A 24556-nucleotide genomic window follows, 5' to 3' on the forward strand; every position below is an offset into this window, starting at 1 on the left:
GATAACTGCTCCGTTGTCATTCATACCGTCTGAACGTTTCCTCCAGGTGAACTACTCCATCAGTGCTGCTATGGTGGTCGCCATTTTCGTGGTATTTGACAAAAGGTGTTACACGTCCCCGTCCAACCTACCCGCCCTCCTAGCGCTTCTTCTGCTCTACGGGTAAGATTCAAAATGATGTCGTGCTACAAAAATAAAACTACTCGCCAATTAGGGACACCTGATAGACATGTCATGAGAGGCTACAGTTGTACATTTAGCAATATAGCAACCACAGTAAAGAAGGCACTAAGATTGATCCATAATGATTTTACATTACGCTCTTTAGTTGGGTACAATCTCAAATGAGAATTGATCAAATCCTAACATGGTATGGTACGGTATGGTAATATATAGCAAGATGGCAACCTGAGTAAAGAAGGCACTGAGGTTATTGAACAAATGCTAACATGCTAACAGTCTTCATACTCATACATAGCAAGCAACCTGAGTTAAAGATAGATGGCTAAGCCATCAAGATTTCACCTAGTGCTCTTAAGTGAGGTACAATTACAAATGAGAATTGAGAAAATGCTAACATGCTAACAGATAATATGCTATCATCCAGTATATCATGTATACGTTAGATGGAATGAATGAAGCCCTATTTGTCATTTATTAATTGTATTCTTCATAATGTGCTGAGCAGCCAGATGCTCTCCGATACGTCGCGGTAAGGTTCATATCCTGTTCTACGGCTCCCCCCACACTGTGGTTTCAGGTGGTCTGTGACGCCCATGATGTACCCCGTGTCGTATCTGTTCAACGTTCCGAGCACCGCCTACGTGTCGCTCTCGTGCATCAACCTGTTCATTGGCATCAACAGCAGCGCCGTCACCTTCATCCTGGAGCTCTTTGACAACAACCGGGTAAGGACAAGAACAGACATCTCTTAAAACAGTAACTTACATAACATTGTGCTTATTGTTGTGGTTGGAGAGTTCCATATCAGAATCAGAATCCTCTTTATTTGCCAAGTATGTCAAAAAAAACCCAAGGAATTCGTCTGTGGTAGTTGCAGCCGCTCTAGTACGACAATAGACAGCCATTTTGGCAGTAAAGAACACACTACGGAGGGTCACTTAGCTTCTAGCAGTTTAATAGTTAGTTATTAGTTCTGGCAGCGTGCAAGTCCTCTTTTCATGAATAGTCAACGCAGAAGGGGGAGTCAGAGGTGCGATGGTGGTCGATGGTACGGCTGGGTGGGTGTGTGTGTGAAAGTGTCCTTTTCAAATCTGCAGTGGAAGGTGTTCGAGTCGTCAGCGAGTCCTCTTTTGTTCTCCGCTTGTAGTTGGTTAGCGATTTTAATCCTCGCCAGACGGATTTAGAGTCGTTGGCAGTAAACCGTTTTACCCTCTTTTCGGCATCATTTCTCTTTGCGAAGTTCATTTCTTTTGTCAGACGGTTTTTAGCGCAATCGCACAGAGCTCTGTCCCCGCTCCGATAGGCGTCCTCTTTAGCCTGGCGAAGAACCACGGCTTGTTGTTATTGAACGTGTGAAATGTTTTTGTTGGTACACACACATATTCACAGAAACTGATATGGGATGGGACTCAGAGGATGTATGACTAAGTGTGTGTGTGCGTGTGTGTGTGCGTACCAGTCATTGCTGATGTTCAACGAGTGGCTGAAGAAAGGCCTGCTGGTCTTCCCTCATTTCTGTCTGGGCCGCGGCCTCATCGACATGGCCATGAACCAGGCGGTCACCGACGTCTACGCCCGCTTCGGTAATGACACACGCCACATTAGTCCAGTGGCGGCCGGTCAATAGTGGGCGCTAGGGCGCCGCCCACCACTGCTGGTGGTCACCGCATTAATTTCCTTGAAGACAAAAATGTTGTATAACAAGATACAAATATTTAGAAATATATGTACATATCTTTTTAGATTAGCAGGAACGATAAAGTAAAGATGTTTTGTTTATCTCTGTTGTCGCACAATTTGTTACATATTGACTCTCAATTTGAAATAGAGAGGACCAAGGTGGGGCGCTTACATTCCAGCGCTCCAAGTTGGCCGACATCACTGACGTCACCGCTTTAGTCGTAGTGGAATCACGGCAAGTCCAATGAGCGTTCGTGTTTTCGGCAGGTGAGGAGCACGCGGACAACGCCTTCCGATGGGACTTTGTGGGGCAGAACGTTTGCTTCATGGCGGCGGAAGGTTTCGTCTACTTTGCTCTCAACCTCCTCATCCAGTACCGCTTCTGCCTAGACCACTGGTACGACATCATACACACATCATCAGGTCTCATATACAGTAGATACATGGTGAAAACGTCTAAGTCCATCTGTTTAGAGTTCAACCAAAATGTACTGGGAAAAATGAGCCACAGACAGTCAAATCATGTGTGGTGTTACTTTTTCTTTGGCTATTTTGAATGATCTGCAAACAATTTCCTGTTCAATTTCCATGTTTCTGTCAGGTGTCTAGCAAGTAGTTTGACTAAACAGTATTTTAGTTTTATTTGACCGTAGTTTTACAGTGGGGGGGTTAGGGATGTTAAAATGTTACTTCAAAACAAAAAACATGGGACAAATTTGTTTTGAAATGGGAACAACTTTGAAGTTAAACACTGTAAATGCCTGAACCATACAGCATTGATATTTCCTCGTACAGTCGTGATAGTCGCAGCTTATCGGACGCCGGGCGGACTCCGGCGGCAGACGAGGACGACGACGTGGCTTGCGAGCGACGAAGAATCTACGACGGCGGGAGCGAGTCGGACATCCTGCACATCCGAGACCTCTCCAAGGTCATCAACGGCGGTGTTTCTTGCAACTTCCTAGTAAAAGTATATTTGAAAAACAAATGAAGTCAGTGGGGTTGTTTTGTTTTTTTTCGGACTTGTTCTCACAGACATACGTGGGCGGGAAGAGGACGGCGGTGGACGGGATCTGTGTCGGCGTTCCCGCTGGGGAGGTGAGCTCGCTGGCTTTTGACCTTTTTGATTGGCCCCTCTGTGTCCACACTGCACTTTTGCGTTTGTGTTCGTCACCGCTTCCATGAAACGCGTCTTTTGTCCTTTCAGTGTTTTGGACTTTTAGGCGTCAACGGCGCTGGCAAGACAACCACCTTCAAAATGTTGACAGGCGACACAGACGTCAGCTCGGGCGACGCCACCGTGCTTGGTTACAGGTACAAGACCACAAACCTTAGGCTAAGGTTTGGTTAGGTTAGGGTAAGGGTCAGGTTTGATTAAGGTTAAGGTAACTTGGTTGATGTGTTAAGGGCATTGTTGATTGATTGCGTTTTTTATTTCAAATATATGAAAATGATAAAGAACATCAAAACAGACAATATTGAAGTGTATTACAAAAAAAGTGATAGACATTCAAAAAGGAGTATGAAGAAGTAAAAACGTATTTAGTCCAACCCCTTTCTGTACTTCCTTATGATCCTACTAATACTTTATATGAACATCAATATGATATTATTGTAATATAATATTACTAGTTAGGTTTGAATTAAGGTTATTTAAGGCTTAAATTTACCTTAGATTAGAGTTGGGTTTAGTTTTAGGTGCAGGGTTAGGTAAGGAACAAGACGTACCCCAAGATGTATTGCATGAAGTTCCTACGTCCTTCTCGCGGTCTTAATGGATGTACTTTACCCTCCCGTCGTTGATCGTTATTCCGGTTCCGATTTGTCATTTGGAAGCCATCCAGCATGTTGGAAGGTCACTCTAATGGAAAGATGAGTGGGATTAATTGTAATAACCATGAATGTGAATACATTAAAGGGCACAACTAATGGTGTTGGTGGAGCCACTGAAAATGGCTCCTGGCCAACATTTTTCCTCCTTAAGCCCACACTTATAGAAAATAATCTTCCCCTCATTGACATTCTGCACTACATTGAAATGTAAAATCAGCACACACAAAAAAACAAACAAAAACAAAAAACAGGAAAAAGAGTGTCGTGAGTGGTACTTTGTGGTGTTGTGTCGCAGCGTCCTGAAGGAGATTCTGGACGTGCACCAGAACATGGGCTACTGCCCGCAGTTCGACGCTATTGACGAGCTGCTGACGGGCAGGGAGCACCTGTACCTGTACGCCCGCCTTAGGGGGGTGCCCGAGGACGAGATCCCCAGGGTGAGTGGTAGGATCCCGGCTGGGAAATTAGCCATTTTCGCAATCCAGTGAAGCCCCCAGGTATTTGTGTTTTTTTTCCCCCTAAAGAATACAACCTCAACTATTCCCTGAAAAATTCACCTATTTTGTAGTTTTTTTTTTTTTTTTGCTCACTGTAATGCCACGAGTTGCCACAAGATGGCACCAAAGCCCTGGCTAATGGAGAATTAGCAAGTGGCGTCAAGGAAGTACAGTTGCATCTCAACGTACGAGTGACGTCACTTACGAGCTTTTCTCGCTGCAGTTTGCTTTGTGGTGCTGAACGGGTACGGTTTGGTGTTGGCGTATGACGCTAAACTCCCTCTCCCGCGTCAGGTGGCCGAATGGGGCATCGAGAAATTGGGCTTGTCGGAGTACGCCGGCCTCTGCGCCGGCACCTACAGCGGCGGCAACAAACGCAAACTGTCCACTGCCATCGCCATGATCGGTTGCCCGGCGCTGGTTCTTTTGGTGAGTCAACCGATCAGCACCTCGGAATTCTATTCATCCGCGGAATGTTATTTTAGCGGCGACTCTTCGCCTTTCAGGACGAGCCCACCACGGGGATGGACCCGCATTCCCGCCGCTTCCTGTGGAACGCCATCCTGACCGTCATCCGGGACGGGCGGGCCGTGGTGCTGACGTCGCACAGGTTTGTATTTTCATATTTATATATTTTCGCCATTGTTAGCAATGCTATTCTTTCATATCATGTTCCCACTCATATTTGTCATTTGCTACTTGAGGATTCACCAACTTAATTGCAGATTTTTGGGGGGGAATCTATCCCCTGTTTTGGACTGAAAAACTCACCTGTAGTGGATCTATAGCAAGTATCTTCAAATGACAAGTTTTTGTGATTAAAAAAAAAAGAAAAAAGAAATGAGAGCAAGATAAAGCACTTCAAAACGTTTTCCACCTTTATCGTGACCTATAACCTGTTGAACTCCATTGGCAAAAATACTTTTTCGAGAGGGGAAGTACAAATAAACAATTGAGATAATGTGATTGCACAAGTGTGCACACCCTCTTATAACTCTGAATAACTGCGAAAATGTTTGAAATAATTTAGCTTGGTCTTATTTTTCTATATCACAAAAACCTGGCTTTTAAACAGGGGAGTGTAGACATTTTATTTGCACTGTATTTGTTGTTTTTGTGCTCAGGCCAAAGCCCTGTCTAATATAAAAGCAGTGCTTTGGCGCCCTCTTGTGGCATCCTGGTACCAAGCAACTAATAGGCTTGAGGGGAGGAGCTTCACTTATACAAGGCCTTAGCCCTGTCTAATAGAAACGTCGTAGCTGGGACTTTAGGGAGCGTTCCAGGTTTCAGACTCGACTTTGCAAGTATACTTACAGTATAAGGCGGCATTGTTTTATGGTGTAGGGGTTAAGATTTGATGTTTCTGTTCTGTGCCCACCAGCATGGAGGAGTGTGAGGCTCTGTGCACGCGACTCGCCATCATGGTCAACGGCACCTTCAAGTGCCTGGGAACCATCCAGCACCTCAAATACAAGTGAGAGCATCAACAGCGACCGTTTTAGACGGGAAGCCACAGGTGACACATTTGCTGGTGGAGAAATGTGTCACAATGCGAAACCCATTTGTGCCTTAATACACACTCAAAAAAGAAATAATCCGCAATATATACCTAGTTACTGACGTAAACAAAAGAAGAAAAAAAATCCATGTTCCGTTTTGAAAGCATTGTCACGTAGTACTACGTATCAGCAGTGTTGGCGAGTAACGATTTACATGTAACCAGATTATGTCATGTGTAATTACTTTACTGCTGCTTTTTGGAAATGTCCATGATTACAATTTTAGTTACATTGGAAAAATAGCTTCAAAAGATTTGTATTTTTTTTTCACATCTCTTCCTCCTTCAAAAGCCGACGCTTGTGACTGGCTCTCTCTGGTCATGTGCCATTCTGCCATCGTCTCAAACGTTACATACTTTTCCAACTATGTCCTCGAAGCGCCACCTTGTGCTACAAGCTATGATTTTGTCTGAGATTTTGAAAGGGTTCGACTCATAGTTACACTTTGGAACACAAAAGAACATTTACTTATTAACAGTTTCGTCTTTGTAATTTGGGACGTTTTTATGGAACATTCACTTATCCGGCCGGGTTTTCATATAAGCAATATTGTGTAAATTGTGCACATTTGTCATTAGGTCAACATGGCATGGTATCATGTTTTCCTCATACTGTACACATACGTATAATGCAAGAAACAATTTTTTTTAATGTATTTAAATTTGATCAAGTTCTGTTATCAGTGTTTGCGATTGGCTGGCAACCAGTCCAGGGCGTGCCCCGCCTCCTGCCCGATGAGAGCCGGGATAGGCTCCAGCACGCCCGCGACCCGAGTGAGGAGAAGCGGCTCAGAAAATGGATGGATGGATGTTATCAGTGTATTATTTGTGGAAAGAACAAATATGTGGCTATATCCAAAATAAGGATCAATGGTTTTAATCCACTTTTTTGAGGACACATCCAAAGGTCCTGTTGATGAAATTCATTCAAAATGAAGAAAAGTAATGGAAACTTAATTAAAATTGGTACACGACTACATTTTCAACAGGATTAATTGGAACCAACTACATTTCCCAAGTAATCTTCCCAACACTGTGTGTAAGACAAGCGCACTGCACGTTCTGACTGTTCCTAATATTTTGACCCTCTACAAGAACAATAATAATCACTGAAAAATGCGCCTTGGATGTGACTAGATTGTGGAGAGCGACCTGATGACAAAGCGGCGGGCGCCGTCTCCTTTCAGATTCGGGGACGGCTACGTGCTGAGCATGAAGATGGCGGCGGGCAAAGCGGGCGCGCCTCCCGCCCTGGCGCCCGTGGAGGCGTTCATGGAGAGCAGCTTTCCGGCGTGCGTGCGGCGCGAGAAACACTACAACACTCTCCAGTACCACATCGCCGCGTCCTCGCTGGCCAGGATCTTCCAGCTGCTCGTCTCCAACAAGGACAGGCTGTGCATCCAGGACTACTCCGTCACGCAGACCACGCTAGACCAGGTACCACTCCCACTCCTGCAAACACCTTGCTGGTTTTTCTACCTTTTTGTTGTATTTACTTTTGTTATTATTTTATGCACCTTTCAGTTGAGTTATATACCTTTTTGTGTTTTATGTACCTTTTTCTATTTTTAATGTACCATTTTCGTAATTGTTTTTTATGCTTTTATTGTGTTTTTTGTACATTTTTCTTTTGTGGAAGAGTACCATTTTTTTATGGATACCTTTTGGTGTTTTATGTACCTTTTATGTACTTTTGTGTGTTGTACCTTTATGGTGTTGTATTTACACACAGCTTCCCCAATTTAGGACATATTTAGTTAGTTTTATGTAGCTTTTTTTGTTTTATGTACTGTTTTACTATGTTTTGAGCACCTTTTTGTGTGATTATTTACATAGTTTTAGCTTTTAGTGTATGTACCTTTTTGTACCCATTTTGTGTGTGTCATGTACCTTTTTTGCGTGTTTTATGTACGTGTAGGTTTGGTTTTTGGTGTCATTTGTATCAATGCGGCGCATGCTGACGTGTGTGTGCGCGCGCGCGCGTTTGTGTGCAGGTGTTCGTCAACTTCGCCAAGCAGCAGACGTCTGAGGACGACGTGGCCACGTTGCAGCGACGTGGCGCCGGCGGACGCAAAGATGTCAAAATCATGCCTATGAAGAGGAAAACCTGAAACTAACTCATTAACTGTATGCATAAATATGTATATGTATTGAGTATGTACATAAAGTATGTGGAAAATACACAAGCCACCACAGGCTGTTTTTTTAATGAATGTTTAATGAATGCCACATTTCTATGTATATGACGTACAAATGAAAATGAAATGAAATACTGTATATTTCATATTTAATGCTCTATTCATTCCAAGGAAGCAATCTAGGGAAGTATAGTTAAGGAAGGATCAGATTTTATATTGGACACAAATAAAAATAGAGGTTTATGTATTCTGAAATTTACTGTCATTATTTTCTTTGAACTCATCCAAAATATTTAGTTCCAGGAAACAGAGTAGTAGGTATTTTCAAGAAAAGATCATCTTTATTTTGGACAAAAATGTATATATTTTTGAGAAAAAAAATTGTTTTGGGGAGCAAAAAAATTGTTTGACAAAAAAGTTATTTGATAAAGTATTTTTGAGACTTTGAGGAGACAACACTTTCAAGAAAAAAAAGAATTGTTGAGAAAAATATATCCTTCCAATAAAGTGAATTGTATGGAGACAAAAATTTGTTTTTGAGAGAAAGAAAAAAGTGTTTTTATTTTTTCAGCATATGATTTATTTAGAGAAATTTAAAAATTACGTTTAAAAACCAAATATAGTTTTGAGTCTATTTGTTGTATGCCCAGCGAGATTGGATCCCCACACCAAAAATAAAAGACAGTCGAAGAAAAAAGACTTTAATCTGCATTTGCATTGTTTTTTTTGTTTTTTTTGTTTTTGCAAGGGGAAACACACCAGCAGCAAGTTGTAATGGACAACATGTTTATTATTACAATTACTTACACCACTGGATGCTACTTTTTTCCCCCTTGCATCAACCGAGCTGCACAGGAAGGCCGGCAAATACCGTATTTTCATGACCATAAGTCACACTTAAAAGTCTTACATTTTCTCCAAAATGGACGGGGCGGCTTATAATGTGGCGCGCCTTATGTGTGCACCGAGTTCCAACATCTATAAATGTTGTTGTGTGATGAGTGCTCCACTTGACATTTTTTTTTTCATTTCGGATACAGAAGATGAGGACTTTGACGGATTTGTGGATGAGGATTGATCCAAAAATAACGTGAGTACATCGTTAAATACTTCAATAAAGTACAACCGAACTCAGTTTTGCTCCCGCTGCTTTTTTAAAAACATTGTTTTAGCATACATGCATGCTACCGTATGCCTGCGCCCAATAATACGGTGCGCCTTATGTATGTGTTAAATACAGAAGTGGCCCCCGTAACTGAGACTGCGCCTTTTAATACGGTGCGCCTTATGGTCGTGAAAATGCGGTGAGCACAATCCAAAACCGATGACAGGAAAGAAAGCTAAAAACCGTGGATGAGCTAAATGACGGATACAACAAAGCAAATTGCGAGCTGAATGTCACAAAATACAGTGGGTATAAAAAGTTTACACACCCCTGTTGAAATGCTAGGTTTTTGCGATGTATAAAAAAGGAGACATTTCTAAACTTTTAGTACCATTAATCTGACCTGTACAACTCAGTTGAAAAAAAAAAAAAAGAGAAATATTTTCGAGGGGGGAAGTAAAAATAACCAGCGGAGATAATATGCTTGCAAAAGTGTGCACGCCCTTCTATAACTGGGAATGTGGCTGTGTTCGGAATGAACTAATCCAACTCATGTTCAATGAGAGTCAGCACGCACATGCCGCTATTTAAGGTGACTCTTGATTTACCCCAAATAAAGTTCACATGTTCTAGTAGGCTTTTCTTGACTTTTTCTTTTTTGGATGTGAATATTTAATTCCGAACACAGTCCCAGTTATAAGAGGGTGTGCACACTAGTGCAACCACATCATCTCAGTTGTTTACATCCCCTCTCTATAATATTTAAATATTTGTTGTGGAGCTTATAGGTCACACGAATAGTGGAAACAGTTTTGAAGTTATTTACAGTATCTTGGTATCATTTTCTATACCGCAAGAGGCTGGCATTTGAACAGGGGTGTGGAGACTTTTTCTATCCACAGTAGCTAATGAATGAATCCAGCACAGCCGAGTCCCGATTAAGCGTCGTCCTCCGTTTTGATGACATGGAAGAGCGTGACGTTGAAGAGCACCTGGTGTCCATTGTTCCATCCGTAGAGCGCTCGCTCCCGGGCGTTGTAGTCCAGCATGGACATGTGGAAGTACTGGTTGTGGAAGGGGATGTCGGTGTACTCGTAGGCGGACGTCTGCGTGGCGTACGCGTAGTAGACCTTGGCGCCGGTCAGGTGCGAGTTGGTGACGTAAAGCGTCCCGCAGATCATGAAGGCCTCGCCGGCGTTGCGCTTCGAGTACTCGGTGTTCCACGTGGCGACCGCTCGCAACGTGTCGGGTTCCAGGCGACTCAGGACCACGTTACCGGCGTTCCGGTCGGTGGCGTAGACGGCCCACAGGCCCAGCTCGTCCGCCATCAGGTCGATGTCGGAGAAGCCGCCCCACGTGTACGGGTACACGTTGTGGTAGCCGGCCCACTCCAGCGCGCGCTGCGTGAGCACGCGACGCGTCTCCAGGCTGTAGCGCACGATGATGTTGCTCTGCATCTTGTTGTAGTAAAGCGAGCCGTTGTACACCACGTGGTTGGTGCCCGCCCACTTGAATGGCAACGTGTACGTCCGAGACTCCGCGCCCGACACGAAGTCCGCCATGGATTTGTACTCCTTGACGATTTTGTTGTTGGTGTAACCGTCCATGTACCAAACCTGCCGAGAAAGTCCACAAAATGAGGAAAAAAAGTTGATTCAAGAATTTTGACAACAAACATTTCTTTTAACGTCATTTTTCTGAGAAAAAGTATATTCATTAGAAAATAGTTGTGTTCTCCCAAAAAAAGTTGGATGCTTTCAAAAAAAGGAGTATATTTTCAAGGAAAAAAAAGTATTTTTTTTAGAAAAGTCTTATATTTTGAAGAAACTTTTACCCATACCAATTTTTTTTCTTTAAAAAAAGATGTATTTTCCAATAAAAAATGTTCGTACATTTTGGAGAAAAAAAGTCATATACTCTCAAGAAAAAAACACATTTTGTGAAAAGCGTTTTATATTGAAGAAGAAGAAGAAAATTGTGTATTTTCGAAACCTGTCGTTTTCAAAAAGAAGTCTTCAAATTTTGAATAAAAAGTATTTTTTTTAGGAAAACATTTTTTTTTTTTTTTTTAATTTTTATTTTCACAAATAAACATGCGGAATTATATTAAACAAATATAAAACAAAGAGATTTGTTTCAGAGAGTTTGTGTATTTGTGAAAAAAGGAAAAAAATGTTCAAGCTACAAGTACGGTAGTACATTTTAAAGAAAGAAATAAGAAAGTATAATTCATTTTTGAAAGTAACAATTTTATTTTTGAGAAAAAAGCTTTAGATTTCAATAAAAAAATGTTTGTCCATTTTGAAAAAAAGTCATATTTTAAAGAAAAATGTACAATTATTTTTAAAACAATGTTTTTCTCAGTCACATATTTATGAGAAAAAAAAATTTTTTCCAGAAAAAACGTATATATTTCTATCTGTGGCGCTCGCTGTCTCTTTATTAAAGCTTTGAACACCTCACACTCACTTTGTTGTTTTTTGGAGACGCTTGCGGGTCTGTCATCCATGCGCCGAATCTGGTCCCGGAGGTCTTCACTGTGAGTGGGCCGCTGATCTTCATTAGCTTGCCGCATGCTGCAGGTGCACACACACACACATTCCATGGTGAACTATGGCTAGTTCCGAGTTGATGAATGGATGATGGATGGATGGATGTATGGCAGGTGGAGGGATGGATGGATGATGGACAGAGGTATGGATGGATGGAGAGATGGATGGATGGATGATGGATGGAGAGATGGATGGATGGATGGATGGATGAAGGGGTGGGTGGATGATGGATGGAGGTATGGATGGATGATGGATGGATGGTTTGTTGGATGGATGGGTGGGTGGGTGGGTGGGTGGATGGATGGATGCATGGATGGTTGGGTGAAAGGACAGATATTTTTAGCCCTGACTGCACATGGTCGTGCATCTCAGACTCACTGAGTTTGCTCATGCAGCTTCTCAGGCGCTTTTCCAAGCTGAGAACTTTCTGGTTGAGCTCGTCATAGTCGAACGTTCCCATCTGTTCCTGGACGGCCAGCAACACCTCGGACAGGTTCTTGATCTCCACTTTGAACCGGGAGATGATCTTGGCGTCCGTCTTGTACTGCTCCAGCACGGGGATGAGCGGCTGCAACGAGTCCATCTTCTCCTTCAGCTCCTGAGGAAACAGCGGGAATATGCCCGCAATCTTCTAGAGTTCCGGATTAGAATGCTAAAGCGAAAAGGAGAGTACCTGGAAGTTTTTGGTGGCCAGCGTCCTCCTGTCCGAATCCATCTGTCTGAACTTGGAGCGCAGACCTTTGATGAGGCTCTCCATCCTCACGATGTACTGGAAGTCCCTCTGGGTGCGCAGGTTCAAAACCTCCACGGACCGAGACATGTTCTGGACCTGCTCGGACAACATTCACTCTTAAGGATGTGCTTATTCATCCGTCCATCCATTCACCCATCCATTGTATATCATTCAGGAATGAAGTATCTGTATCAATGTATTGATTGATTTCATTGATTAGCAAGTGTACAGTAAATGTCAAAAAATAAGAAAAGAAAAAGAAAATCCGACTTGTTCTTTTCTGGTTCTTTTTGTGTTCAATCAATGTCTCCTCACACTCTGACACAAATGAAAACATTTGTTTTGGCCACCACAGAGAAAATGACTCAGCATGAGCACGAGCGTGTGTCGATGCATGTACGCGCCTGCGTGTGTGTGCACGTGCCTTCTCCAGGAGTTGTCGCAGCTGGCGTCCTTTGGCGTCCCGGGAGCACAGACTCTGCCCGGGTGCCACCACCGTGCACACGCAGCGGCCGTTGGCATCGTGGGCGGAGCCGAACACTTGCCAGCCCTCCTGTGGCCCCACCGGGGTCTGCATGGACACACGCGCACGCACACGCACACACACACACATTGCATGTCAATAGTGATGTGAGCACACATGTAGTACATACACACGAGAAAATTTATTATGGTTTAAATAAATGTATAACATACAATATCAAATGATTTCTATTATAATGTATAGTAAAATAAGTGATGGAAAAAAGTTAAGAAAAATAAATTAATTGACTTAAATTAAGATAAAAGACATACAATTTAAATAAAAATATTGTTCTTCTTCTTCTCATTATTATTATTATTATTATTATTATTATCATATAGTGGGTAATTGTAGCATAACCTATTCGCATATCAATGGTATACACATTATATAATTAGAATTTTAGCATAAGATAATTAAATCGTTTTCTGTATAATATGCATAATAATAAGAAAAATTAAAACAATATTATGTTATCATAGATATTATTATTATATTACGTTTTATTTCATACAAAAAAATTATAGTATAGAAAATGATGAGCATATAAATTATATATATTTTAATCATATAGCAGTTAGAAGTTTGACACGTCCAAATTTGAAATTTATGTTATTAGTGTCAAATATATGTCATATATATTTTACTGTTATATTCTGGATAATAGTTTATATCGTAGACAGGCAGATACACTGCAGATGACGTGGGCACGTATGCAATATGCCATCTATAGCAAAATAAAACGATTACAAAGAAATTGTACATTCAGTTTTAAGCAACAGAACGTACTATAGTGTTTACGTCAAGATGGATAGATACTCGACTCCACTGTACACAGATACAGTTTATAGATTGAGATTGAAGAGATAATTATAGGCTACGTAATAAAAAAAATGAAAAGTTAAAAGCCTGATGTTCGATCACGTAATTTTAATATTTAATTTATATTAAAATTACAATTATGTACACATAAAGCAGCAGTCGAGAAAATTGTCCATATAATGGAATACTGTAATAATAATACTAATTAAAAAAAACATGTCAAGTGAGTCGACCCGAGCTTTGTTGTTCCGAGGTGTCTTTGAACTCACCACAGACGGCCAGTAGCCAAACAGCAGCAGCACGAGCACGAACACACACGGCCACGGCGTCCACATCTCGTGACGTGACGTGAGATGAGACACGACCGCCACAACTTCAAACAAACAACGACAAATGTCACGTTTGAGTTCCCACTCGTGGACCCGTCCACTCGCCCAGTCCGGGGGGGGGGGGGGGGGGGGCGTGCCAGTCCAACAAATCAACCAATCAAAAACAACATGAATAAAAACACGACTGATAGTGTGAAAACAAAGGCAGCGGTGAACCTCAGATGTCCACCCACTCGTGACTTCGTTCTGGTGGCTTCGGTTCGGCTCGGAGGATCCAGCTGCTCGTATTGACGCGGGCACGCGCGTGCGCAGCGCCGACGCCCGCCGCCGTCGTCGAGGAGAGACTGTCGCTCCTCGACATAATGACACTTGGAGCTTACGAACAGTCGGCAAAAGACACGCTCGGTTACCGATAACCTTTTTTTTTCTTTTTTTTTTTTGAAGTCTAGAAGTGTTCTTCATACAAATATTTACAAACAATTCAAAATATTTCAGGTGGAGAAATGAAAATAGTAGGGTCACTTTTATTGGGGGGGGGGGGGGGGGGGAGCAACATTTGAAAACATAAAAAAAAAACAATTGTGGGGGGTGATGGGATTTAATGGAAACAATTTGAAGAGAAATGTAAATTTTGGGGGGAATCGGAAAATCTGGTGCAAAATGGGATATGCTTTGTGAAAAATACTTGCACTTACTCGACATACTTTATTTTCGTTGTATTTTCCAATCATCATCATCATCATCGTGAGCGTAATTTGTGCTTCCAAACACGCGACAATGCACACATCCAGTTTCAGAATCCAGTTTTAATATTGTTTTAAAAGGCACACAATAAGTCAGCAAGGCTTTTTGTTGGTAAATTAACATGAAAGACAATGTCTTATTGCAAAACAATCGTCATGTATTCTAGAACAGACAAATATGACCCACGTTTAGTTGACGTATAAAGGATAAGAACTTTCTGACAATATTTATATTACTATTTCATTTCCTTTTACTATGGCTCGACTTCCCATTAAGTCATTAAAAAATACTAAAATGTCTTTTGTGTTTCACTTTTTGCTTGTTGTAATAAAAGGCAATTTTATTTACAAACATTTTTATACTTACAAATTTGGTCAAACGTACTGTACGTCCTGATTGTACATTTTCTCAACATTTAAACAGGAAAAAACAATTACGAACGGGGACACATGCAAAGTCTCTAAGGGTGGTGGATTCAGAAAGGCACAATATTGTACAAAATAATAATAATCATTATAATAATAATTACAGTTTCATCTAAAAGCAATTTGTGTAGCACCTTGAGTGTTTTGCGCAAACGCACGTCTGTGGTCGAGCGCGTGTCCGCCCGCCACGGCATCAAAAGTCCTTTTTTTTTTGGTCTGACTCGCTTCTCAGTCACATGCTTGCGGCCCCACGAGAGGCCACAACGACACTCCCCGGTTCGTTTGTCTTCTTCGCTTTGCGCCCACCGACCCTGTCCGTCGGTGGGGGGGAGGGTAGAGGGAAAGGTGGGAGGCGGGGGTCTCTTGGTAGGCGGGGGGGGGCGGCTAGCCAAGGAAGCAGACGGGTCCGACCTCGAAGCCGAACCTCTGGTTGGAGTCGCCGAAGTCGTTGAGCATTACGTCGAGGATGGGCAGCTGGTCGATGCGTGGGGTGTTGATCTCCAGAACCGTCTTGGAGTAGCCCTGCTTGGACTGTAAGCACAACCAATCAGGTAGGTTTCGGGTTTCAAGTCCGAGTTTGAGCTTTAAATTAGGGTTAGAGTTTCAAATTAGGGTTGGACCTTAGATTCTCAAATAAGGGTTAGAGCTTCAAATTAGTTTCAAACAAGGATTAGGGTTTCAAACCGAGGGTTAGAGTTTGAAATTAGGGTTTCAAGCCTGGGTTAGGGTTTTAAAGTACATAGTGGTTTTAAGGCTGGAGTTTTAAATTAGGGTTAGGGATTCAAGTTAAATATTGAAATTAGGATTTCAAGACTGAGTTAGGGTTTCAAACAAGGGTAGGGTTTCAAAAAAGGGTTAGGGTTTCAAGCTTGGGTGAGGGTGTCAAACAAGGGATTGGGTTTCAAATTGGGGTTTTAAGAGGGTTAGTGTGCCAAATTAAGATTTCAAATTAGATTTACAAGGCAGGGTTAGTTTTTTTTTTTTTTTTTTTAAATAAGGGCAAGGTTTTCAAATTAAGGCTTCAAACCTGGGTTGGGGATTGAAGCCAGATTGCAGCTACAAACCTGGATTTGGGTTTTAAAATTGGGTTTATACTCTGGTTTAGGATTTCAAGTTCAGTTTTGAAGTCAGGGTAAGGGTTACAAGTTAGCTTTTTAAATCAGGGTCAGGATTTTAAGACTGTGTTAGAGTTTCAAATTCAGATTTTAAATTAGGGTTAGAATCTCAAATTAGGGTTTAAAATTGGGGTTTCAAACCTGATTTAGGGTTTAAAGATAGAGTTAAGGTTTCAAAGCATGGTTTTAAATTTGGGTTAGGGTTTGAAGTTAGGGTTAGGGTTTCAAAGTATGGTTTCATGTTTGGTTTAGGGTTTGAAGTTAGGGGTTCAAACAAGGGTTTAAAGTGGAAGTAGATGAGGATTTACCGCGCAGCCATCGGTCAGCGGCTTGATGAATGGGCTGTTGTCATACGACATCTCCTCGTCGTTGGAGCCCAGGAAGCGCAGAGACTTGTCGTAACTGTCAGCCTTTGCATCGTACCAGGCCGCCGACTGGTGGCACACGTACGAAAAGTTCTGACGTGCCGACGAGCTCAGCAGCTTCAGGAAAGTCATCTGAACCGCGTTGATGCTGTTCTCAGCCATGTCCACGTAGTTCAGCTGCACGTGGGCCAGGAAGGGGAAGTCATCATGGCAGAATGCTAATATGCTAACAGTTGGTATGCTAATTTATAGCAAGAGAGCTAATTTAATACAGAACGAACACGCTTTCGAAGATTAATAAAGATTTTACATCACGCCTTGTTGTCAGGCACTATTTCGAATGAGAATGCTAACATGTATGTAGCTACTAATTCACATTAGAACTTATGGAATGCTAACATGATAACCATTGGTATGCTAACATATAACGAGAAAGCAACCGGAATAAGGCAGCTTGATAAGGATTTCACAGTGTCCTGTTGATGGGTACTACTTCTTGTGAGAATTGCTAAAATGCTAACATGCTAATATTTGTTATGCTAACATATGACATAATACAAATCTGAAACCTGAATACAGAAAGCGCCAAGTCACATCAATACATATCTTATGTTATGCCCTGGCGTTGGCTACTATTTCAAAAGGTTAATGATACTAGATGAAATGCTAACATGTTAACATTTTGTATAATTGCTAATATATCCAGACCACAACTTCAATACAAAACGGCCCAATGCAGATTGAAGGATTGTATGCCATACTTTGTGGACTGCTACTATTTGAAATGTGAATTCATCAAATGCTAACATGCTAACAGTTGGTACATCTTAACATATCGAATGATAGTAACCTGAGAAATTACGTGCAAAGGCTGATTGCTAAGGATTTTACATCACGCCCTGTAGTCAACTATTATTTCTAATCAGAACTGATAAAATGGTAACATGGTTACAATTGATATAGTAACATATAAGAGGAGCAGAAATCTGAGTAGAGAAAGCGCTAAAGGTGGATGGACAAGGATATTACATCATGCCCTGTAGTCAGCTACCATTTGATAAAAATGTAATTTCATTGAGAATTTATAAAATGCTAACATACAGTTGGTACACTAACATAAAGGAAAATCAGCAACTCGAGTAGTGAAAGCAGTAAGGCCGATTGATTCATTATGCCCATCAGCAACTGTTTTCTAACGACTGAAAAAAATACTAATATGCTAACAGTTTTTACAAGAACAGCAATCTGAGTGAAGTAAGGATTTCATATCACGCCTTCTAATGAGAGTTGATAAAATGCTAACATGCTAACAGTCAGAATGCTAACATATTTCAAGATAGCAACCCAATCCATCCATCTATCATCAGAAAGAGCTAAGACGGATCAACAAGGATTTTACATCACGCCTTCCTGTCAGGTATGATTTCTTATGAGAATTGATCAAATGTGCCAGCCAGTCTTACTTACAATTTTTCCACGTTTGAATTCACTAAACCAAGACCCGGGCATCTCCTTGGGCCAGTTAGATATTCTGACCTAAAGGGGAGAACAAGGTCACACAAGCACGTTCAGTGCTGCTTCTTCACACTGGATTCCATTGCACTGCATGGCTCAACACTCACCCCCGAGGACTTCTTGTCTGGGTTGATACACGTCTCGCCGCCCGCCGTGAAGTTACAGAACACTTTGATGGCATCTCCTACGCAGCCCTGGTTTGGATCAATCCAATATTCACCTGTCGGGGGAGTACGCAAGCATGAAGACGAGCAGAATCCCATGAAATACCAGGGTTGTGTTCGTAATCATTCACTCATTCCCTACTCCTTGATATCTGTATAGGGACGTTTATGTAGGAATGTATATTTGCTGCCATCTTGCGGCAATTTGGTGCCAAGGAAGTGAGTTGAGGAGCTTCGTGTAGCGGTTTACTGCTATCTTGTGGCATCTATAAGCAGTAATAAACCTTTTTAGGGGGGGCGTCAACTACTCTGATGGGAACGAACAGAAAATATTTTTTCCATATTGGTGCAATGCATCACAGGATATATTGCTTTTCTAGTGATCATTTGTTGTTTGCTACTTTACAAAATGGATTGTGGGATATAGTGAGGGCACTACCTGTACAGAGGGAAAAACCTTTACTCACCACACATTAGAACAACACAACAAACTAGTGAACTCACTATATAGGGCACTATATAGTGGAACAGGAATGATTACGATCACAACCCAGGTAAAAACTGTTTCTGCAGCTAATGCTAAGCTAAACACAGTCTCTACCCTCGCCTACCGTCCGGGAAGTCGGACTGGCTGAGGCGCAGGTCGTTGCAGGTGCGGGCGGGGTTGTCGGCGGTGCCCAGCGGGAACTTCATACGCTCGATGTCCTGCTTGAGGTTGTTTAGGGAGCCGAACACGTCCTCCATGGCCAGGCCGTCGACGCTGTAGTCGTCCGCTGCCTCATCCGCCTGCTCATCGGCGTGCCGCTTGTTCTTCCTTGACACATGCTGGATGGGCAGCGACTGGATGATGTCACCTGCTGGGCCCTGCGGAGGACAAGAATGAAGTTGAACCAAACTGGACTGAATAAAGCCAAATTTGACCCACATTTTGGAGAGGTCTGACATGCTAAGGCTTGGTATGCTAATTTATAGAATTATCAGCAATCTGAGCAGAGAAAGCGCTAAAAGTTGATCAGGAAGGATTTTACATAATTCCTTGAAGTCAGGCACTATCTCTGATAAGATCCAATGAAATGCTAACATGCTAATAGTTAGTACAGTTGCATACAGTATAACAAGAACTACAACCTGAGTCGAGAAAGTGCTTAAGCAGAGCAAGATTTATTAGCATGCTGGGGACCCCAAGAAAAAAACGGCAAATTTGACGCGGATTTTGATGAAAAATAAGCAGTTCAAAACCGCTAACAGTTTAACTCACTATGTTTGCCGTTTAATTTTGGCAGCTTTCTATTTCATGGTTTTGTTCAATTGCTATTGGCCTGGGGGACAGTTATTTCAAAAAGTTCCGGAACTTTCAAGCTGGCATAATACTTGAGTGCTGAACTAAACTGATAAATGCTGACATGGCAAATGTTGGTATGCTAACATATACTCTGGTAAGATCACCATCCTGAATTAAGAAAGCACTAAGTTACACTGAGAGTGCTACAAAATGGAGGACCCAATGAACATTATTTATCATATTTTTTAAATGAAAAATATGCCCTGCGATTGGCTGGCAACCAGTTCCGGGTGTACTCCCCCCCCCCTCCTACCGAAGATAGCTGGGATAGGCTCCAGCACACCTGGGACCCTTGTGAGGATAAGCGGCTACCAACACTATTGTTAGTGGTTTTATTTTGGTAGCTTTCTACTTCCTGTTTTTGCTCCATTGCCTTCTTGTGACAGGTTCAGGAACTTCCAAGGGCGTCTTCAATGGTGAAGTAATACAATGCTAGCATGCCAGCAGTTAGTACGCCTACAGGCGGAACATAAGGCAGGCCGAGAATTCTTGAGCGTATTAAGAGAAATATGACAAAGACTATAAAGAAAGAAAAGGCTAACATCAAAGAATACATTTAGGACTGGAGCAGGTATTGACCAACTTTTTGCAAACATGGGACTTTGATTTGGATCTGAATACGCACCAAGTCATGATATAGACTGCTTCGTTAGCTTCTTGCGCTAGCCGGTTAATCAAACTGTGCGCCTCTTTGGAAAGTAAAATCTCCTAACCATTACGCTATCTTTCACTAAACTTTGTTGGCATACAGCCATACATTATTGGGTCAAGGAGGGATAAAAAGGTGCCTCTTTTAGAACATAGGAAAGGAACGCACTATGTCAAATGAATTAGACTTCACTTCTCCTAACCAACATCATCGTGCGGCAGGGAGTATTGCTGACCTAAGTCTCTAGCTTGCTTTCTTTTCTTTTTCCGTTTTTTTTTCTCTCACCAAAATTTTTATTCCTCGCATGTTTCTATTTTTCATAAAATTTTGTTTACAGCTGTTTTTCCCTACATAGTTAGTTTTACAATCAAAGCTATTTTTTATGGTCACATTGCTACTGTTTTGTAAGACTGTATTCTTGATACATGTTTATTTATATATATTATTTATATATATTGTTGTGTACTATATTGTTATTAAAATAAAAAAAAAATTCCCCTTTTTTTTAGCCCTGCGATTGTCTGGCAACCAGTTCAGGGTGTACCCTGCCTCCTGCCCGATGATAGCTGGGATAGGCTCCAGCACTCCCGCGACCCTTGCGGCTCAGAGAATGGATGTTTTTTTTTTAAGTCTCTAACGTGAAACTCGAGGATCATTACTTCATCGGCAGCCTGTTGCTTTAAATCTATTGCTATCGTGAACTATTGTGGATAGTATATCCCATTTCCTTTCGTAAAGGTTGGTCAGGAGTAGCCTTAGCTAAAGGGTGCAATTGAGGCACCTTTCCGAAGCATTTTTAGAATACCAATGACATATCCTCCAAGTACTTCCGGGTCGTCATTCTCAGATAGGAAAGGAAAGTTTCGAAGCGAAAATGAGAATACAAAGAAGCCCTGTGTTTTACTGTTTTTTGACACTCGAAAGGGGGAAACTCACAGGGGGTCCAGGTGGTCCCATCACTCCGGGGTCTCCTTTCTGACCCGCTCCACCCTGAAGGCAAAAAACAGCATCACAGGCAATGTTAAGATAGAATCCATTATCAGGAATGAAGGATGAATGATTACAAAAACTTAACTTACAATTGATCCCTTGGAGCCTTTTTGTCCATGAGCTCCCTGGTAAAAAAAACAAAAAAACAAATCAAGACGGGTGAACATGATGGTGGAGAACGGGGGGGAAATGTGCAAAAAGAGCAACTTACAGAAATACCAGGAGGACCAGGAGGACCCAGAGGACCGTGAGGACCCATAATACCCTTATGGTAGATAAAATCATAAATTAGAATGTAATGAAGACTTTTTTGGAGACGGCACTTTGATATGAACTCACAGATTCACCCTTGCCACCACCGTTGCCCTGCGGTCCAGGCAGACCTCTGTCTCCCTTCTCTCCAGACTCTCCAGGGGGTCCAATCAGACCGATTAGACCGGGGTGGCCCTGTATGAGAAGGCAACATCATTCCATTCGATTTGTGAATTGTAAGTAGAAGAATACATTCTAACAATTTGCAAGGAGCCACAATTTAAATTTGGATCTTACTGATGCTAACATATTTCAAGATTGCAACCCAAGGAGAGAAAGCGCTGAAGATGATCAATAAGCATTTTAAAGCACACCTTATTATCAGGTAACATTTCCAATAAGAACTGATCAAATGCTAAACTGTTGATATGCTAACATGTAAAAAGATAGCAACTAAAGTAGGGAAAGGGCTAGGATTTCACATTCTGCCTTTTTGTCAGGTACTGATAAGAACTGATCAAATGCTAACATGCTAACTGTTAGATAGCTGTTAGATACCAAGATAGTAGCCCAATTAAAGAATGTGCTGAGGCAGATTGATAAGGATTCTCTGTAACGCCTTGTTGTCAGGTACCATTTCGAACATGGAACAGAAGAGAACGGATCAAATGGTAAAATTTGGTACGCTATTATAAATTAAGATCAGCAACCTAAGTAGCGAAGTCGATTGAAAAGGGATTGACAACACACCTTACTGTTCAGGTACTTTTTCTAATGTGAATAACGCTGATTTTCATTGGCGTCTTACCTTCTCTCCCTTGAATCCAGAGTCACCTTTCATACCAGGAAGTCCGGGTGGTCCCTGTTGGGGGTCAGGATGGTGAGTGTAAAGGACAGTAGAAAAACCCTGTGTGGAGGTATTTTACAGAACTTACAAGGGGTCCAGGAGGTCCATCTTTTCCAGAGGCACCAGGAAGTCCTTGCTCGCCCTGAGATAAAACGGAATACAGGATGTGGCTTAACATGTGCGCTAACCAATGGTTTGGGTACTTACAATATCAATACTCCTCATTTCCATTCTTCTTTCCGAAATCAAAACTCAGTACTCACAACAGGGCCGGGGATTCCTCGAAGACCCTCGGCACCTGGTTTTCCGGAGGGCCCCTGGGCTCCCACGGGACCGGTCTTTCCGGGAGGTCCCTCAGCTCCGGCTTCTCCCTGGGGGAAACATCAGGTTGTTAAGGCTGTAAAAGGCGTTTTTTCTTTGGTCTCAACACGTGCCAGATATTTTTGTATCCGAGTCACGAGAACTGATCAATTGCTAACATGCAAGTTGGCATTGTAGCATTCAAATTGTACATTGCTATACAGCCGATGAACATACCGTATAGCAAGATCAAGTAGATTGCTCAGTATTTTACATTGTCATGCTTTGTTGTTGGGTATAATTTACTGAGAACTGATCAAAAGCTATCATGCTAACAGTTGACACGCAAACATAAAGCAAGATCTGAGTAGAGAGAGCGCTAAAGTTTACTGAAAAGGATTTTACAATGTCATGCCTTGTTGTCAGGTGCTTTTGCTAACAATAACATAAAATACTAACATGCAAACAGTTGGTATGATAAAAATCAAGCTAGATTGTACGAGAGGAAGTGCTACAGGCTGATCAATAAGAACTTTTTGTTCTCACACGTTGTTGTCAGGTACTATTTTTACAGGAGACTTCATCAATTGCTAACATGCTGACATTTGTTAGGTAACATATAGCAAAACCTGAGGAAAGACAGCACTAAGGCCGATCAATAAGGATATTAGGTTATCACGCCATGTTGTCAGGTACTATACCATTTTTAAATAGGACCAACCAAATGCCAGCATGCTAAACAGTTGGAATGCTAAAATCGAGAACGATCAGCATCCTAGTGATCAGTCATTTTACTTGATCACACCTCGTTGTCAGGTACTAATTCCAATGAGAATTTACCAAATGCAAACATGCTAACAGTTTGTTACGGTAACATATCGCAAGATAGTAGTAAAGAAAGCTAAAGTCGAAGGATTTGACATAATCATGCCTTGTTGTCAGGTGCTATTGATAATGAGAAATGATTAAATGCTAACATGCTGTTATTTTGTTCTGCTTAAATCAATGTTTTACCTTGGATCCCTTCTCTCCTTGTCGTCCTTCCTGTCCTGCTGGTCCAATGGGTCCCTTCAGAAAAAAAAACCCAGACAGTTATTGATGACACTATTATTTAATTTATTGACCACCGGTGAGAAGCGTTGACCTTGAGAGATTTTCCATTATGTTCCAAACATGCTAAAAGCTAAAAGCTGTCCAAACAGCCTTGGGTCACCAGCATACTAGTGTGTTGTTATGTGCCATTAGGGGCAATAATCAAATGTGTGTGTGTGTGTGTGTGTGTGTGTGCATCCAAGAATGTATGTGTGCTCATGCTAATGTGTATCGTTGCATACCGACTCTAAAGACTATTATTGCAACATCATTTATAAAATCATATATTTTATATATGGTAATTATACTAAATAATATTAGGGTGGTACAGCACACATTCCGCATATTGTCGTATCAAATACACCATACATTATGATTTATAAGATAACGATAATAGACTATACAATACATATTATACAGTGCTATGACTATGCATTAAAGTGATGCAATATGATCAAAAAAAGATTAAGATCATAATTATGTATCCAAATTTATTAGATTATAAATGATGTGATGTTTATCTCCAAATATGACAAACACTCGCCATACTTTACTAGATATGCAAAATAATTTTAATGCAATAAATATTAATAAAATAATATACACAGTGTCATTTTTATTATATATGTATTAAAATGTGATTAATATTAGGATGTTTTTGCACATACACTGGAAATTTTTACTACGTCGCAAATATACATCATATAATTATTAATAAAATATACAGTCCAACCCATAAGAGTGCGGACATTGTGACTATTATGCAATAGGGGTATTGTCCAATAAAATTTTAACCACCTCTA

At 41.5% G+C, this 24556-nt stretch overlaps 3 protein-coding genes across 4 annotated transcripts in view; 1 reads left to right on the plus strand and 2 right to left on the minus strand.

Moving 5' to 3' along the window:
* abca4b (ATP-binding cassette, sub-family A (ABC1), member 4b) overlaps positions 1-8136 on the plus strand; it is a 38218-nt gene extending 30082 nt beyond the window's left edge. Inside the window, exons 37-49 of the mRNA XM_061694227.1 lie at positions 47-162; positions 761-908; positions 1643-1766; positions 2131-2260; positions 2659-2794; positions 2899-2961; positions 3071-3177; positions 3992-4133; positions 4488-4622; positions 4700-4803; positions 5575-5667; positions 6939-7188; positions 7746-8136. Of these exons, the coding sequence (XP_061550211.1) occupies positions 47-162; positions 761-908; positions 1643-1766; positions 2131-2260; positions 2659-2794; positions 2899-2961; positions 3071-3177; positions 3992-4133; positions 4488-4622; positions 4700-4803; positions 5575-5667; positions 6939-7188; positions 7746-7862 (1665 nt within the window). The 3' untranslated portion in view covers positions 7863-8136. The remainder of the gene's footprint in view (positions 1-46; positions 163-760; positions 909-1642; positions 1767-2130; positions 2261-2658; positions 2795-2898; positions 2962-3070; positions 3178-3991; positions 4134-4487; positions 4623-4699; positions 4804-5574; positions 5668-6938; positions 7189-7745) is intronic.
* Positions 8137-8280: 144 nt separating this feature from the next.
* LOC133411640 (noelin-3-like) lies at positions 8281-14038 on the minus strand. Its single transcript, XM_061694230.1, has 6 exons — positions 13894-14038; positions 12704-12850; positions 12220-12375; positions 11925-12144; positions 11464-11570; positions 8281-10610 (listed from the first exon to the last, which is right to left on the minus strand). The coding sequence occupies exons 1-6, from the start codon at positions 13957-13959 to the stop codon at positions 9933-9935; spliced, it is 1374 nt and encodes a 457-aa protein (XP_061550214.1). The 5' UTR covers positions 13960-14038; the 3' UTR covers positions 8281-9932.
* A 717-nt stretch (positions 14039-14755) lies between these two features.
* The window catches only part of LOC133411639 (collagen alpha-1(XI) chain-like), an 85061-nt gene continuing 75260 nt past the window's right edge, over positions 14756-24556 (minus strand). For both annotated transcript variants that reach the window (XM_061694228.1, XM_061694229.1), the window contains 13 exons: positions 23676-23729; positions 22625-22732; positions 22450-22503; positions 22323-22376; positions 21602-21709; positions 21474-21527; positions 21352-21387; positions 21209-21262; positions 18893-19145; positions 18225-18337; positions 18070-18138; positions 16546-16779; positions 14756-15653 (listed from right to left, as the gene is read on the minus strand). In XM_061694228.1, the coding sequence (XP_061550212.1) occupies positions 15507-15653; positions 16546-16779; positions 18070-18138; positions 18225-18337; positions 18893-19145; positions 21209-21262; positions 21352-21387; positions 21474-21527; positions 21602-21709; positions 22323-22376; positions 22450-22503; positions 22625-22732; positions 23676-23729 (1338 nt within the window). In that variant the 3' untranslated portion in view covers positions 14756-15506. The remainder of the gene's footprint in view (positions 15654-16545; positions 16780-18069; positions 18139-18224; positions 18338-18892; positions 19146-21208; positions 21263-21351; positions 21388-21473; positions 21528-21601; positions 21710-22322; positions 22377-22449; positions 22504-22624; positions 22733-23675; positions 23730-24556) is intronic.

Source organism: Phycodurus eques, chromosome 13 (assembly GCF_024500275.1).
Source record: "Phycodurus eques isolate BA_2022a chromosome 13, UOR_Pequ_1.1, whole genome shotgun sequence".
Classification (NCBI taxonomy): domain Eukaryota; kingdom Metazoa; phylum Chordata; class Actinopteri; order Syngnathiformes; family Syngnathidae; genus Phycodurus; species Phycodurus eques.